The 17,292-nt window shown below is 45.9% G+C and overlaps 1 protein-coding gene across 5 annotated transcripts in view; it reads left to right on the forward strand.

The window, feature by feature from the left end:
* TNFAIP8 (TNF alpha induced protein 8) overlaps positions 1 to 17,292 on the forward strand; it is a 123,502-nt gene that overhangs the window by 48,016 nt on the left and 58,194 nt on the right. Inside the window, exons 1-2 of one of the 5 annotated variants that reach the window (XM_060143466.1) lie at positions 12,232 to 12,329; positions 12,442 to 12,619. The exons of 1 other annotated variant lie outside the window; for it this stretch is intronic. In XM_060143466.1, the coding sequence (XP_059999449.1) occupies positions 12,607 to 12,619 (13 nt within the window). In that variant the 5' untranslated portion in view covers positions 12,232 to 12,329; positions 12,442 to 12,606. Of the gene's footprint in view, positions 1 to 12,231; positions 12,620 to 14,635; positions 14,761 to 17,292 lie in introns of those variants that run through there. 3 more of the 5 variants (XR_009539553.1, XM_060143465.1, XM_060143462.1) reach the window with 3 other exon arrangements.

Genomic DNA, 17,292 nt, shown 5'->3' on the forward strand with positions numbered 1-17,292 from the left:
ACCCCCTCTTCTATAACATCCTTTTCTTTCTCCATGTGGGAACATCCTCATCAACATCAGAATATGTCTTTTTGTCACTCATCTTAAAAAGCAAATGATGCAGAGAAGAATGCACTTGTGCAAAAAATGTCAGCACATTGAGACTCAGAGAGAAAAAATAAAACAAAAACAAATGAAAAAGAAACTTCCCAAATCCAAAGTAGCTTTCCAGCTCTCACCTTGCTTCTCTGCTCTTAGGTCCGGTGGAACTTTCCCAAGGACATATCTCTGCATGTGATCTCCCCTTCTCACTGCCCTCCTCACCCCTCTCCTCCTCCAAAGCCGTTTCCGTCAAGGTCACCAGAGACCTCTATTTTAATGAACCCCGTGGCCACTTCTCCATCCTCATTGCCCTGAACCTCAGCAAGATTCAGCATCGTTCATCCCTCCCTCCTCTTGAAACACTTTCCTGACTTGGCTTCCAGGGCGTCACACCCACCTTTTCTTCTATCTCCTTAATTCCTCTTTCCAAGGGCCTCTGCCATCTCCATACACTCTGGACAGTGTTTCTTTACCTGACTTGGGTAAAAAATTGAGAGAGAGGCCAGGTCTCACTCAAGTCTAATTAATTCAGAATCTCTGGGGAAGACTCGTGGGCATCAGTTTTTAAATTAAAAAAATTTTTTTTATTGAAATGTAGTTGATTTACAGTGCTGTGTTGGTTTCTGGTGTACAGCAAAGTGATTATAGGTTATTACAACATATTGAGTATAGCTCCCTGTGCTATACAATAGGCCCTTGTTGGTGATCTATTTTATAGATGATAGTAGTATGTATATTTTAATCCGAAACTCCTAATTTATCCCTCTCCCCTTTCCGCTTTGGTAACCATGCATTTATTTTCTATAGCTGTGTGTCTATTTCTGCTTTGTAAATAAGTTCTTTGCATCATTTTTTTTATATTCCACACGTAAGCAATATCATATGATATTTGTCTTTGACTTACTTCACTTAGTATGATAATCTCTAGGTCCATCCGTGTTGCTACAAATGGAATTATTTCATTCTTTCATTATTTCATTCTTTTTTATGGCCGAGTAATATTCTATTGTCTATCTGTACCACATTTTCTTTATCCATTCATCTGTCGATGGACCCTTGAGTTGCTTTCATGTCTTGGCTGTTGTAAATAGAGCTGCTGTGAACATTGGGGTGCATGCATCTTTTCGAATTACAATTTTCTCCAGATATATGCTCAGGAATGGGATTGCTGGATCATATGGTAGCTCTCTTTTTAGTTTTTTAAGAAAACTCCATACTGTTCTCCATAGTGGCTGTACCAATTTACATTCCCACCAACAGTGTAGGAGGGTTTCTTTTTCTCCACATTTTGTTTTGCTTGTTTGTTTTTGTTTCTGTTACCTGGCTATACTAACGTGCAGCCAGGATTGAGAATCCAGGTGATTTCATCTAGTCCCACGGAATAAATACCAAATTCTAGCTAATGACTCCCAAGTTAACGTATGTCACACATCTTCTCCGAACTCCAGACGTGGTGATTCTGTTGTCTCTTTTAAATTTCCTCTAGGAATAGACTTCTTGATTCCACTGCCACCCTTCTCCCCTCACCCAAGCCTGCTCCTCTCCTGGGTTTGTCCTTCTCTGTCAACACATTTGTATACAGAGCTCTCAGGCGAAAACCTTTGGCGGCATCTTGATCCCTCATCATTTCACAGCTAGTCCAACAGCCAATCCTGTTCGTTTTTCTTCCAAAGAATATCCCACATCTCACCACTTCTCCTGCTGCCACCGTTTCTCATCTCAATGGCCTCAGTAGCCTCCTAACGCCCCCTGTGCTCTTGCCTCCCCCTTCAGCCACTTTTTATGTAGTCAGAGTGCTCTTAGCCATCAGACCGTGTCACTCCTTTGCTCTAACCCCCCCTGTGCCTTCCCATCACAATCAATAAGGTCCACCCTCCTTACCCTGAGCTAGAGGGCTCCCTTGACCTGGCCTTGGCCTAACTCTCCAACCTCATCTCCTACCACCCCTGCTTCCTTCACTCCTCTTGGACCACATTGCCTTGCTGGCTCCTCAAGCTCTTCCAAGCTTGTTCCTACCTCAGAACCTTTGCACCTACCCTTCCCTCTGCCTGGAAGGCCCTTCCTCTTAGCTCGTTCCTTGGCTCTCTCCCTCACTCTTCAGATACCACGCCATCCAAAATGCTCCTCTCTCTCCATCACCCTCTCCCTTTCTTCTAGTTTATTTTTTCCTTCCACAGCATTTATCTCTGCTTGACATCCTGTTTTTCTGGCTGTTTCACTAGAACTTTTGTCACTGCTCTGTCCCCAGCACTGTAAGCAGTGCCCATACACAGTAGATGACCAGTAAATACTTTTGACTGAACAACAGAATGCCACTTGTGTAACCTTGTGTTTTGTCACTTCTGTGGCCCTTGGCCCCTCCTCTTCCAGCCGCTGAGCAGACCACGCTGGCTTATGGCCAGGATCTCCTGCCAGGTTTATCTCAGAACCTTCTCTCTTCTGCTGCCTCCCATTTGGGCCCTGCCTGCTCACAGACGACTCCAGAAATATCAAGGGATGGGGAAGAAGTCAAGCAGCATCTGGCATTTAAATGGTGGGTGCATGGCCACCGTTCAGTTCCTTCCTGATGGCTCAGCACAGATCCCTACTGCTCCTGGTTTCTATACGCCGTCTTTTCCTTGACAATCCACCCTCCTGATTTCTTTCTTTTCTCTCTCTGTCCCTTCTCAGTCTCCTCTGCAGTCTCCTTCCTCTTCTTTGTCCATCCCTTAAATGTCAGTATGTCTTAGGGCTTTGTCTGGGTTCTCTGCCCTTCTTATTCCACTCTGTCCCTTCATGATCCCTTCCATTCCTAGGTCTTCAGAGTCTCTACATGGTAATGACTTCCAAAGTTATATTTCAAGCCTAAGCTAGCCGTGTCTGTCCAGTTGTAAAGTGTTTATCAATACTTGGATATCTCACAGGCAACTCAAATTTGATGGGAAGTAAGCTGAACTTACTTTCTCTTTGAATTTTCCCCTCAGTAGAGGATCCAGTTGACTATCCAGAAGCCTGGAGGGCATCTTCCTGTGCATCAGTCAATTGCCAATATTATAAGTTCTCCCATTAAATAGCTGTAGAATCTGTACACTTCTTGTCACAGCCTACTGCCACCAACTGAGACCAGATCTCCACCATCATCTCTTACCTAGATTCCCTTAAGGACAGTTGACATGCCACACGCCCCCCTACTCCCACCTCCATACCAGTCTGGCTCCCTGTGCTGCTCTTGGTCTTCATAAAATATCCATCTGATTGTGTCATCCCCCGCTTAAGATACCTTATTAGAGTTTTGATAAAGTCCAAAATTTTAAATAGGGCTTATAAGATCCTTAATAACCTGTTCTCAAACTGACTGTAGCTGTTAGAGTATCTTGGAAGTATCTGGTTCCTTCCCTTCCTCCTTCATACCCCATCCTACCTCCCCAGGGGCTACCATTGAGTAAGGCCTCAATAAATAGTGTTGAATGAACGTGGGAAGGCAGAGGCCCTGGACTGTAATTGTGAGTGTCCTCAAATTCTGATTTAATTTGTCTTAAAATTTCTAAGGTTTCCAGAATAAAAAAAATTCGGTTTTTGTGTACAGTCCCCTGTATACGTTTCCCTCAGCTCCGTGGCTTCCAGGGTTGTTAAAAACAGAACTAAAAGCAGTATGTGGGATTCTGCTGGCAAATCATTTCCAATCTGTGCTCTTTGAGTGGCCGTTAAGTGCTGAGCTCAGGAGGCTGCCAAACAGGACATGGGAACCAAACCGCATTTGTGAGCCAGTGGCCAGCAGGGAGGCACACTGGCTGAATGGGCCTCTGCGGTGAACGTTTTCAACTTGGGCCTGCGTAAGCCGGCATCAGAATACCTGAGACTTGTTGTGACTTGTCTGAATAGTTTATTACATTTTCAAACCTGTTTGGGAAGAAGGCTTACACACAACAGATTGTTTGGGGCTTGCAAAGTAAATCTTATTTAAAAGAAATAGACAAAAATGTAATCATGTTTAACCTGTAATAATATAAGTGAGACTGTTGATCTCAGTTGTAATGAAGCTAAAGAAGAACGGTAAAAGGCTTTTTCCTTAGAAGATCCAGTTTGGCATTTCAGACTTCAGCCCCAGGGCTGGGAGCTCCTGGGTGAGGTTTCCAAGTCTTCATCCTCTTCTATCTTCTAACTTCTTTAAAACGAGGATCCGAGGGGCCTAACAGTCAGTGCTGAGTCAGAGGGATCAGCGAGCAGCAAGAAAGGAATGACACACTTCCTGCCTCAAGTTCTAGGGAGGTTTTTTTTTGTTTGTTTTTCTGTTTTGCTCTGAAGATTCCCTAAAAAGACAGAAGATTGCCCTGGCCATCTCTTGATCAGCAGCCTTTATTATTTGGAGGAAATCTACCCTGCTATACCTTCTTGTTACTAACAGGGTTTTGAAAACCTTTTTCCCTTATTGCAAAAGCATCACATGGTAGTGTAGTGTATTTTATCTACTATAATTTGACAAAAAAGTGAAAAATGAAAAAAAATGTTACTCCTTAATTTCAGCACTGGGAAACAAACATTTTGTGAATATTACTCCAGGCTGTTTTGTGTATGCCTGTGGTTTTTCTCTACAAAGATTGTATAGTACTTAATATGATTTCTTTTATATATTGCTTTGTAGCCTTTGTGAAGAGTTCTCATGTTATTAATTACTCTACAAAATCATTTTTCAATGCTGTATTACATGCCATTGTATAGATATGCCATAATTCACTTAACCAGTCCCCTATTTGGACAGGTGAGCTGTTTTTAACCTTCACCATTGTCATAACACCACGCAACACCCTTGCTCTGAGCGGCTGTCCGTACCTGTCTCTGTTTCATTGGATGTGTTCTTGGAAGTAGTTCAAAGGACACGCGGAGTTTGAAGGTTTTTTTTTTTTTTTTTTTTTTTGTGGTAGGCGGGCCTCTCACTGTTGCGGCCTCTCCCGTTGCGGAGCACAGGCTCCAGACACGCAGGCTCAGCGGCCATGGCTCACCGGCCCAGCCGCTCCGCGGCACGTGGGATCCTCCCAGACCGGGGCACGAACCCGTGTCCCCTGCATCGGCAGGTGGACCCTCAACCACTGCGCCACCAGGGAAGCCCCTGAAGGTTTTGATCTTTATTGCCACTTTGCCTTCCAGACATTTGTCCTGTTTTACATTCCCACCATATAATATAAACTTCTTACCATGCCCTGGGTGGCCCTACCTATTCTGGCCTTTGCCCGACTCCCAGCTGCTTCTTCCCTGTGCTTTTCCAACACTACAGCCACACTGGCCCCCTTTCCACTCCTCTCCCTGGAGTGGGCCAAGCTTGTCTTGTCTCAGGCTGGAGCACCTGTTCCTCTTGCTGCTTTTCCTGCTCTTCTTCTAGCTCTTGACATATACCTCCGGTGCCACCTCTGCCAGAGTGGTCTCCATCGGAACCCCCTGTTCATGTCCATCCTCGCCCCTCTTGAAATCTGTCCTTTAGTTATTTATGTGTTTACTTGGCTGCCAGATCTCGCTCCCACTGAATGTCAGTTCATGTGTTTTATTTCCCACCATGTGCCCAGCACCTAAGTCAGTGCCTGGCATGCAGGAAGTACCAGGTAAATGCAGGTTAATTTTGTTGAATGAATGAAGAAATCTCCCTGTTGCCTAGGGAAGTACAGTGTAATGGGATGATGAGATGTATATAGCAATGGCTCTCCCTTGGGGCAAAACGGGCTAAATGTGGTAAAGGAGCTTTGAAGTTGCCTAGGAGACAGAGGAGTAGGAGGTAGCTGAAGGCATCATGACAGGCCTGCTGTGAGCTGAACCTTGGGAGGCTGGCAGTGTTTTGTAAGCTCATGATGGTGGGAAGGACCCCAGAGGCCAAGGAAAGCGGGTGAGCAGCGGCCCGGAAGTAGAACAGTGCTAAGCCTGATGGGGGCAGGACTGGGGACCGCCTTAAATCCTGTGCTACCAGAGTGGACTCTGGTCCATGAGCAGCTGGGAAGCACTGCATATTCCTCATCGGAGAGAGATGTCATAAAGTGAGGATGGGGAAACCCTTTTTCAACTCAGTTCTAGGCACAGATAGTGGCGTCTTGGTGCTAGAGCTGTGCTTTGAGAAGATGTGCCATGAGGGCAAGTGAGTGAAAGGAAGCAGGAAGTTGAGGCCAACGGATGAGGCCTGAGGTAGGATAGGGCACTGGAGCTGGAGCAAGGGGGAGGCAGAGGGGCACTGCAAGGGTGGGGAAATGTGAGAACCTGGTGGCTGGCAGGGGGAGAGTGAGGTCCACGATGACACTGAGGTTTCAAGTCTGAGCGGCTGATGGGAAGATGGGATACGGAGCCCAGAAGAGAAGCTCTTTTGGGGTAAGGAGGCATATGAATTGAGTTTCAGCCCATCCTTTTGCTGTATTTTTTCTTACATATAAATTTATTTATTGGCTGCGTTGGGTCTTCGTTGATGCGTGCGGGCTTTCTCTAGTTGGGGTGAGCGGGGGCTACTCTTGGTTGTGGTACACGGGCTTCTCGTTGTGGTGGCTTCTCTTGTTGTGGAACACGGGCTCTAGGTGCGCGGGCTTCAGTAGTTGTGGCATGCGGGCTCAGTAGTTGTGGCTCGCGAGCTCTAGAGCTCAGGCTCAGCAGTTGCGGTGCATGGGCTTAGTTGCTCCATGGCATGTGGGATCTCCCCGGACCAGGGCTCAAACCCGTGTCCCCTGCATTGGCAGGCGGATTCTTAACCCCTGCGCCATCAGGGAAGCCCTCCCTTTGCTGTATGAGTGAGCATTTTCCAGATTAAACTAGCCCATGTGCTCTCCATTGTCCTGAAGGACTTTGGGTGACGAGAGGATAGAGGAGGGGAGACAGAAATGTATGACAGGATAGGAAACTCTGGGCTCCAAGGGCCCCTTCTCATCTGTAAGAGAGGACTGCTTAGTGGGAAGGGAAAATGGGGCTCCGACATCTCTCCAGGAGGTGAGAGGTGGTTTGCTGGCAGTGTCTGCTCCTCAGTCACCACATGGAAGAAGCTTGTTTGATGTCAGCTAGTCGTTGGGTAAATTTGTTCAGCTGTAAATGGAGGAGGATGGGGTGGAAGACAAGTGCAGATGGTGGGTGCCTGAGCAGGGCGGCTCTGAGTACAAATGGGATGAGGCCCAGAACTGGGTGACACAATCATCCTTACCCTGCAAATGGTCAAAACTGGTGTGTGTGGGCTTCCCTGGTGGTGCAGTGGTTGAGAATCCACCTGCTGATGCAGGGGACACGGGTTCGTGCCCAGGTCCGGGAAAATCCCACATGCCGCGGAGCTGCTGGGCCCGTGAGCCATGGCCGCTGAGCCTGTGCTCCGCAGCTGGAGAGGCCACGGCAGTGAGAGGCCCGTGTACCGCAAAACAAACAAACAAACAAACAAAACTGGTGTGTGTGTTTCCTGGGGCAAAAATCAAGGAGAAACTTTACTCAAGACATGCTGTAATTTCTAATGGCTCTCTAAACTGAAACATTTCTGAAAGTTGTTGTTGTTTTTTTTAATTTAGCTTTCCATATAGCCACATGGGTAAAACTACAACATGAGAAAGCTCTCTGTCCTCTAAAGGAGAATGGAGAGTAGAACTGCTTTGATGGCCTTCTCTGGAAAGTTGTCTTTTCAAGAAAGTAACCTTCTGCCACCTTGAAAGCAAAGGGTTTAACAGAATGCAAATGAGAACGGTGGAAGCACAGATGGAAAGACAGCAGAACTTGGTGAATGAGAGACCATCCAAACCAAGAGAGGAATCAGTGATGACTGGCTGACAGGGTGATGATGGGATCCACAGAGGTTAAAAGAGGGAGGGAAATGATCAGGTTTGGCCATGGAAGGAGGATGAGGAGTTCAGCTTGGGAAGTATACGTTGTGTATTAACTAGAAATTCTAGAAATTTATAGAGAAATTAACTCTACCATTGGAGAGTTTTTCTTGGTAAATTTAGAGTTTAATTAGTTTAGTATTTTATTACAAGGGATCGTGTTCAGTTTCACATGAAGGCTTGCAATGGAAGAATGCTATAAAATGTCAGGACTCTGTTTATATTCAGCTCAGCAGAAAATAAACCACATTCAAGTGCAACAGGCGCTCGGTGTTTCTGTGCTCTGTAAAGGCTGATTTAGTGTTTTCATTGGTGGTGCGAGCGTGAAGAGAGATTGGAGCCTGCATCATAGGAAGACAGACATAAATGCTCCTTCTAGAGTCCTAAGGTCTGGCTCTGGCCACCACTGCACTGCTAACCAGCCAGGCGGTTATTTATTTATTTACTCATTTGTCTGTTTGCTTGCTTCTGAGTAACATTTTATAAAATTTATCCTTAAAACCTACAAACACGTGATAGAAAAGTCTGCCATCCCACACTTACATTGTATGCAGCCCATCTAGGAGGAGGCTGCAAATTGCAGTCAATGTGAGGATGGACTTGAGAAATCTCCACCCCCACCCTGTCTCTGAAGCCAGGGCTGGCCCCCAGCAGCTCCCGTTCCCACTGTTGAACTCACTTCTCTGCCCAACCTTGAAAGGTGTGTGGCCAGCTGTTCTCTTTATTTTCCAGACAGTCCCCTATTTGTGTTTTCTGTCTGGTGAACCAAGGACAATTTCGTGATGTGATATGAAGAGAAAAAAGCCAACAGATTTGGAATGAGATCCTTATGTCCCTATCCTGGCATTGCACTGAGCGGGTATGTTAAATTTATGGAGCTTAGTTTCCTCGCCTGTAACCCGGGGATCATGGTGCCCACCTCCCAGGGTTTCGGTGAGGGCTGAGCGAACGTAGGGAAATCATGCACGCTGCTTGGCATCTAGCGGGATTTCCCGACCCTGGTCCAGGCAGGAACTGTGTGCTTCTATGCTGGGGGAGAGAGAGTGAGTCTGACCATCAGCTGCCTCTGTGATAACATCCAGAAAACGCTTCTGGAGCACCTTACCAGTCTCAGGCACTGAGTCCCCTGGAGTAATTCCCCTTTAGAGTGCCTTCCTCCCTTGCCAATGACTCCTTCCTCCTTGAAGAAGAGCAGATGGGCAAAGGAAGCAAGTTGAATCAAGGAGGAGACCCTGCTCAGTTCTCTGGTTTTAGGGAGGCCATTGAGAGGGTTGAAGTGGCTGGGAGAAGGCCAGAAAGGAGGGTCCAGACAGAACTGATGGGGAAAGGGGAGGGTCGAAAGGAAAGAAAACAGCACTGCTCTTGGCTGTCACTAGATCATGCACTAGGGGCTGGAGAGCACATGGGAATGCCAAAGCATAAAGATCAAGGTGTTTTGCAGACATTTCCAGTTCTGACCCAGAGACTATAGAATCTGTTGAAATAAGTGAAATGCAAATGTTCATGCAGCCATGAGGATGTGGGTGGCCATAGAGGAAATGTTTTTCCTGGGGTGTGTAATAAGCAGTCAGTGAAACTAGGCCAGAGAGAGAGCATGTGTTCTGGAGGTCACCCTGGGTCTCATGGCTTAGATCTCATGGCTTCTTTTCTCAGCCCTGCCCCAACTTGCAGGGCCCTGTTGAATATGCTGCTTCACCTCTTTGAAATTGCGCTTGCCACCGGGGTGTGGAGACAGTGGATTGAAGTGATAGTGCCTTGCTCTGAGATGCCTAGATAATGTGGAGGGCATGCACACTCAGAAGCAGAATCTGGTTTTCTAAAAGCCACCGTCACGTGCTTGCTTGCAGATAGCTGGAGAAGAAATACCACGGCAGACGCACTCAGACTTCCCTAACGACGGCTTATTTAGTGTCGCTGCCAAGCTCTCGAGTGCCTCCATCACCAGCAATGCCAGTTGCACTCCCGGGGGTGTTGGGGTGCTGAGCGGTACCTTGCTTCAGCTGCGGAGCTGAGCTCACCAGAAAGAGAGCGAGCCCTGCGTTCTCCTGAGCACCGATCACCTTTGTGAGGCTGGATCCGGACGGAGACCTCGGCCACTAGGCCATCACGCAGGGTTTCCAGGGATGGAAGTTCCAGTTGCCTCCCGTCTCCCTGTCTCAGGGCACGGATGATGCTTCTGCACTGGGCAGCTGTCACAACTGTTGATCCTTAGATCTGTCAGGAACGTCCTAATTGCAAGTCCTAGGGAAGCATAGGAGAGCTGTGTTTGTATCTCCAAAGGCAACTGAAGCGCGTTAGATACCTTGTTAGATTCTGTGAGTTTTGGGTGCTCCACAATCTCCCTGATCTTTAGCCTCTGTCCATGATTCTTCTTTCTTTCCAAATGGAGGATGAGCAGAATTTAAAATTACGACTGCTGGGACCGCTTTAAACGGCAAACTTTGAATAGCTCTGAATACGTAAGACCTCGGCATTCTCGTCTCAAGTAAGAGAGGAAGGAGGGATGTCTTAAGGACATGACCTCCTGCCTCACCTGTAGCCCAACCAGATGTGTTGCTTTTCTTTGGCCGCACCGCGTGGCTTGCAGAATCTTAGTTCCCCGGCCAGGGATCGAACCCGGGCCCCAGCAGTGAAAGTGCCAAGTCCTAACCACTGAACTGCCAGGGGATTCCCTAGATTTGTTGCTTTTTATTCTCCCGTTGTTGGAGTGCTCTCTCCAAAATCAAGAATTGGTTCTCCTGGGTACGGAGGTGCCCAACTGATACATGAGACTCTAATGCTTGCAGCCTTCTCTGCCCTTGCCTCTCCCAGGCAGGACTTCCATGACTGTGTCTGGAGCATGTGTGAGGGCTGTGCTGCCATGTTGGCAGGTGTTTTCTGTGATGCTGTGCACCTCTCCCTCCTGCCTTCCCTTCCTGCAGCTTCACTGCGCTGCTCTATTCACAGCAGTGGACAGAGTGGCTCCTGGTAGCCACCTAGCCATGCAGCTACCCCCGAGACCACATTCTGAGGAAATGTGAGACCCTGCTTCCTCTGTTTAGAGGAAGCATTTCTGCTCTTTACATTTTGTAACTTACCCTTGGAATTGCCAGTGTACCGGGGTTTGAGAGGTCTTTCTGATTTGGAGTCCTTCGCTTCCAGGTGGAGTTTTCTCTTGGAGTCTTCTTTGACCCTTAGTCCCTGATGAAGTTGTCATAGCATCAAGGGGCCAGTCAGAATTTGGGGAGGTAACACAAAGGAACACAAAAGGGAGGTTTCTAAGGTATAAACTTCAAACCTCTGTGAGTTAGTCACATGATAATGCTGGCTGAAGGAAATGAGAAAAGCGTAATATGTTTGTCAGTTGGTGTTGATTTGGTATTTCTTTCAGCCTCCTCCCTGATTTAGTGGTAGGCATTTGATTTTTATTTATTTGTTTATTTTTTTGCTGGGCAGCTTGCGGGATCTTAGTTCCCTGACCAGGGGCCACGACAGTGAAGGTGCTCAGTCCTAACCACTAGACCGCCAGGGAATTCCCTATAGGCATTTCATTTTATTTCAGGTCAACAATAATGCTTATTGCTATTTGAGCATTTGCTGTGAATCGGGCAATATGTTATTTGCTTCACATTGTTCTCTTTACATCTTGATAGCAATTCTACGAGGTAGATGATGTTATTCTCATTTGACAGAGAACAAAATTGCTCAGAGAAGTGAAGTAACTTGCAAGTCTACAAAACCAGGAAGTGGCGCAGCAGGTATTTGAACCTGACCTAGCAGACTCCAGAGCATTTGTCCATTGCATTCCACTTGGGATCTTTTTTGCTGAGTACCTAGTAGGCTCAAGGCAGAGTGTTCCTGCTGCAGAAGATAAAAGTAAAATCAACAAACTTGGGCTTCCCTGGTGGCACAGTGGTTAAGAATCCGCCTGCCAATGCAGGGGACACAGGTTCCAGCCCTGGTCTGGGAAGATCTCACATGTCGCGGAGCAACTAAGCCCGTGTGCCACAACTACTGAGCCTGCGCTCTAGAGCCCACGAGCCACAACTACGTAAGCCCACACACCTAGAGCCCGTAGCAATGTTGTCCAAACTCTATTCTCTAGTTTTCCTGAGAACCAGAACACCTTTAAGCAATACTTACTATTAATAGACATTCATGTTTATACTGGCCAGGTAGGAATGAGGTTTTTTTTTAATTTTCTTTTTTCTAGGCGTCTATGACTAGGGCTACTTCTTTTTTTTTTTTAAAGTATCTGCTCCTCTTTCCTAACATGTTGAAACGTTAGACTTCCTGTTTCTGCTTGATTTTGAAACTATCCCCCGTTCACCTATCACAGGTAATCCCTGTGTCTCTGTGTAGTCGTAGTTTACGGGTAGCAAGTGCAGGCAGCAACCAGTCCGTCCCACTGTGGATGCGGAGACCTCTCTGGAGTCACAACTAAAGGCTGCATAATGTATTCCACTACAGGTGACGAAACCGACGTCCCAGAATAACAAGCAAAACAACTTTTGAAGTGACTGTTGTTGACCACTGTCTTCTGTGCATTGGTTTGATAAACTTATGGTTGATTTTTCAAAAGGACGGTATAAATTCTGTTGAATTATTCTCAGGGAGGACTGACTTTCCCTGAAGGCGATACGGATGCCAGAGAATACACATCAACAGTGTGGCTGTGTATGTTCCTCTGGTCTGTGTGACTCTACCAAGACTCCGTGAAGCTCTCCTCTGATTGATACGGGGGAATATGCTGAAACTACGTGAGTTAACCGTACCCTCAGACTAACTTCGATGTAACATCTTTGTCAGAATCTGGCAGAATGTTCAGATGACTAAATACCGTGGTGTTGCTGTCTACAGGGAAATAATCTTTGGTCACGGCTTTAAAGTGGTTGTGTTCACTGTTTTGTTTTGGTTTTTTTTGCTATGACTCTGGGTGTGGAGAACCGGTATTAAGCTGAGGGACGTTTGAGTACTGTGGGTGGAAAAAATGGCATCTGAAGTTTGCATGTAGACAGTTTCATTTGTACACAAATGAAGGATTGAAATGTTTCAGAAATGGGGCTCTGAACCCATCGAGAACTTTTTCACATAAAGTTTCTCCTTTTGACAATTTACTAACTCTCAGACATCTCTGGATCCCAGCGGTCTGGTAGTGGCGGTAACACCTTGAGAACTGCAAACACAAGGGTGTTTATTTCTGTTCTCGCATTATGTAGGGGTTTGTCAGAATATCGCTGCTACCATTTCCTCTAACAGCCAATAAGGGATTTAACCCCACACATGAGGCCTTTCGTACTTTAAAAATAGACCTTAGACTTGTTTTCAGCCTTACTTAATGCTTCTGTAAGTAAACTTAATTTTAAGATAAATTGGAAACGTTTTCAAGGATTGAAATAAAGAGAGCCTTTTAAAATAGCCCTTAAGTTATATTGGTATTTACACACTCTTGTTCAAGTCTATACATAATATTTGTTGAGGTTTATCTAAAATTTTTCTGCTCAAAAGACTTTCTGGACCTTAAATTGAATACTAGGAAGGAACTAGAAATTGGAAGACATAGATGAGTGTTAATATATCTAGTTTCTTGGCCCATGATTTTTTTTTTTTACATCTTTATTGGAGTATAATTGCTTTACAATGGTGTGTAGTTTCTGCTTTACAACAAAGAGAATCAGTCATACATACACATATGTTCCCATATCTCTTCCCTCTTGCGTCTGCCTCCCTCCCACCCTCCCTATCCCACCCCTCTAGGTGGTCACAAAGCACGGAGCTGATCTCCCCGTGCCATGTGGCTGCTTCCCACTAGCTATCGATTTTGCTTTTGGCAGTATATATATGTCCATGCCAATTGAACCTCTCGCAGCCAATGCTATTTCGTAGAGCCGTGACTACTTCTGTTATGTGGAATGTGGTCACCTGCACATCATTTATATGAAATGTACATTTGCCTACCAGATGCCCAGAGCTGTGTGTGTGATTGTCTGTCAGCTTTCTTTATATATGTATATAGGCACATTCTATCCAATATATAAAACTGGTTATGTGTCTGTGACTGTATATCATGGCATATATACAGTTGGAATCAGAGCCAGGTTTGCTTGGGCAGGTTTTGTGGGAGAAGTGAATTTTGGGTAGAGTTCTACAGCAGGGGTTAGGGTAAGTAATGTACTTTGGCAGAAAGAAGCGGACATAGAACTTCCAAGGCTGGAGCGATTATATTAAATGCATTCATGAGTAAGCACGAACCATTTAGGAGCAAACGTAAATTATTGGTTGAAAACAGCCAGGCTAAAAGTGAAGAGGAGGCAAGGAGATAAGTGTATCAGAGAACAGGAGGGGTGTGTGGGAGCTTCTCTCTTCTGTGTGGCTGGTAAATATCAGCGGTGGATACCAGCACACCCAGACCATGTTGCCATCTAGTGGAACTGGCTGAACTGCACGGGGAGCATCACCACCTCTTCTCATTGCCGGTTAAATTAATAGCGTGGTCATCTTGGCAATAGAGAAGCTTACTTCTCTTTCCCCTGGGGATTTTAGATGCAGAGTTTGTGAAAGGAGTTGGATGTAACTGTGCTCCCCCCAAAAGTATTAATTTTGACTCTAGAAAATGGAGCTGAGCACCAATATAAAGAATCTCCTGTAGACAACGTTTGGAGGCCGTGGTCTTGCTGAGACTGTAGGGTGTATGTGGCCCTTCAGCAGCTCAGAGCATGGAACGTGCCGGAAGCAGCACTTGAGAGGGTCTGCAGCAGAGTGAAAGCCCACCACGTACGTCTCTGTGTTGGCTTGTTGTTTCATGTGGTTATGGAGTCCAACCTGTACAGTGGTGGCAGAGGACAGCCCTTCCTTCGGCCATGGACACCGCAGCCCACAGACCTCAGAGCTGGAAGTCACGGTAGAGAGCTGTACTCTTCCTGCCCTCCCTTCCACCCACCTGTGCATGCATCCATTCAGCAAAACTTAATGAGTTCCTTTTCTGTATCAGGGACTCTTCCAGGTACCAGGGATACACCAGTGAACAAAACAGAGAGAAATGCCTGCCCTTGGAGAGTAGACATTCTACTAGGGGATATAGACAATAAAATAAATAAGTAAAATATATAGTAGGTGGGATACTATTAAGTGCTAAGGAGGAAAAAAAATTTTTCTAAGCTGAATTGGAGGATAAAGATGTGTGTGTGTGTGTGTGTGTGTGTGTGTGTGTGTGTGTGTGTGTGTGTGTAGGATTTGTAATTGTGTGTCCTCACAGAGAATGTGATATTAGACTCACCTGAAATATGTGAGGAAGCCACACCTGTGAATAGCCTGGGGAAGAACATTACAGGCAGAAGGGAAGCAGATGCAAAGGTCCTGAGGTGGGAGTGGACACGGTATTCCAGAAACAGCCCTAGTACTGATAAGAAAGAGGACAGGGAATGAACCAGAGAGGTGGTGAGGGGCCCGATAAGGTGGCACGTTGTGGACAATTATGATGAATTTGACTTTCACTAGGCATGAGATGAGAAGCTGTTTGATTTAGTCTAATATTCTCATTTTACAGATGAAATTTAGGACAGAGAAATCAAATCAGGCGTCCCTGGTTATTCAGCATGATAGTGCCAGAGCTGGGATGGGAACCTGCCTCCTAACGGCCCACTGCCTGCCCGGGTGGGGTGCACAACCACACACAGGCCCAGACTTCCACGTGCAGTGGTTTAAGAGGAAGCCAAGTGCTGGGGGCTCCTCCAGCAGCTGTTTGGTTGTTCCCCCAGCGTGAACTACCTACCTATAGAGGCCCCACAGCAAACACAAGAAAGGATCAGACCCCTGAGCTCAGAGGAGTCCTCTGCCCAAAATGCCTTCCTTTGTTTGAGTATAGACATAAATCCTTGGATTTTCCCAGTGGTTACACGCAAGAATCTACAATCTTGTAAAGCCTCCCTACGTTCATTTCTAAGTTAATTGGGTATAGTTAACATTGGGTATAGTTAACATCCAATTCCTATAGTCCTATCCAATTCCTATAGTCCCAAATGTTTTCAGTATCACACATCTCCATAAAATTTAATAAGATGACGTATTACATGTTACTTAAAATGAACTTGAAACAGAATTACCAGCTGAGGAGAGAGCAAATGGTTACCATAAAATACAGTTTGACTTGGACAAATTTTGCCCAACATTCTTGCTTTACTGTGAGCCAATTCAAGCTTTTTTTTTTTTTTTTCTGTCTATCTCCTTTAGATCTCATGACAGATGTCCTCTGGACACAGGCCAAACCCTCTAATCTCACTTTCTGATGAAGGTCAGACTAGTGCTAAGTCTAGAGGAGAATGGCTTTGTGCTGTGGTCCGCATCACCTCATGTCCTTTAATCACCTCACAGTGGCCTGTATCTTGTGCACAAAGCAACATGAGGTCTTTGCATAAGGTTGTCCCATCTTGTGGAGAGAACTAATTCATCCCTATCTCTTGCCCTTTCTTTTCTTTCCTTTCCCCCTAAAGCAAAGCTCCCACTATAGGTAATGTGAGATTTATATCATCATCTTATTTTGCATTTATATGTGTTTGCATAGTACTTTCTCTCTCACTTTCTCTCCCTCTCTCTCTGGGTTTTTTTGTTTGTTTGTGTGTTTTTTGCCAAACAAGGTAATTTCATGTGTTCATTTGTGTACATTGTCTTTAAATGAGCTCTGAAACCCCACTGCCATTAGCGTTGCATTCTTTGGAATCCTTTCGGTGGTTAAAGTCTTTGTCTCCCCCTGGAGCCAGAGGGCACGGACCCCTGTGGTCCTTTGATTCCTGGTCTTGAGGAGAATAATGCTCCTGGTGGAGCTGGCTTTGGTGAGAACCTGAGAAGGAGTGCTTGCTGGAGGAGATTCCATTATCAAAACTCAGGACAACAAAGCAAATGCAGAAATGCAGGTGTTTTTGTGGAGGTTGCTAGGAGCAGTAAGTGGGCCTTAAGAAAACTTGACAAGAACCATTTCTACGTTTCTGGCTTATGAACAAGTATTTGCTGCACGTGGGTGACAGACAATGAGAGCGCTGCGTCAAAGGTGCCTCGAAAGACAACCTAATTAAAAACTTAGCTGATTTCTCCAGTTTCCAGAAAGTCCTTCTGTTGGAATTTAGTGTTTCAGCTGTAAGACTGCAGTGGAAAGCTAAGCGTTTTAGCTGTGTGCTGTGTGTGTTTGTAACAAGCAGCCCCAAATGGACTTTGAGCACATCCGAAGGCAAAAATCTGGCCTGACCTTATTAGGCCAGTGTTTTCCATTGTTGATCTGCCCCTTCTCTGCTATTTAACAACTTCTTAGCCTTCAAGGAATGTGTCCCTGAGCTTCTCACCATACCCTTAGCTCCTGGGAGAAATTCCAAAGTAGGCCTGACCTGACTCTAGATTGGGATCTGGAGGTTTTATACACACACCTTCCCAGTTCCTTGTCCTG

The sequence above is a fragment of the Lagenorhynchus albirostris genome, chromosome 3 (genome assembly GCF_949774975.1).
Source record: "Lagenorhynchus albirostris chromosome 3, mLagAlb1.1, whole genome shotgun sequence".
NCBI lineage: Eukaryota > Metazoa > Chordata > Mammalia > Artiodactyla > Delphinidae > Lagenorhynchus > Lagenorhynchus albirostris.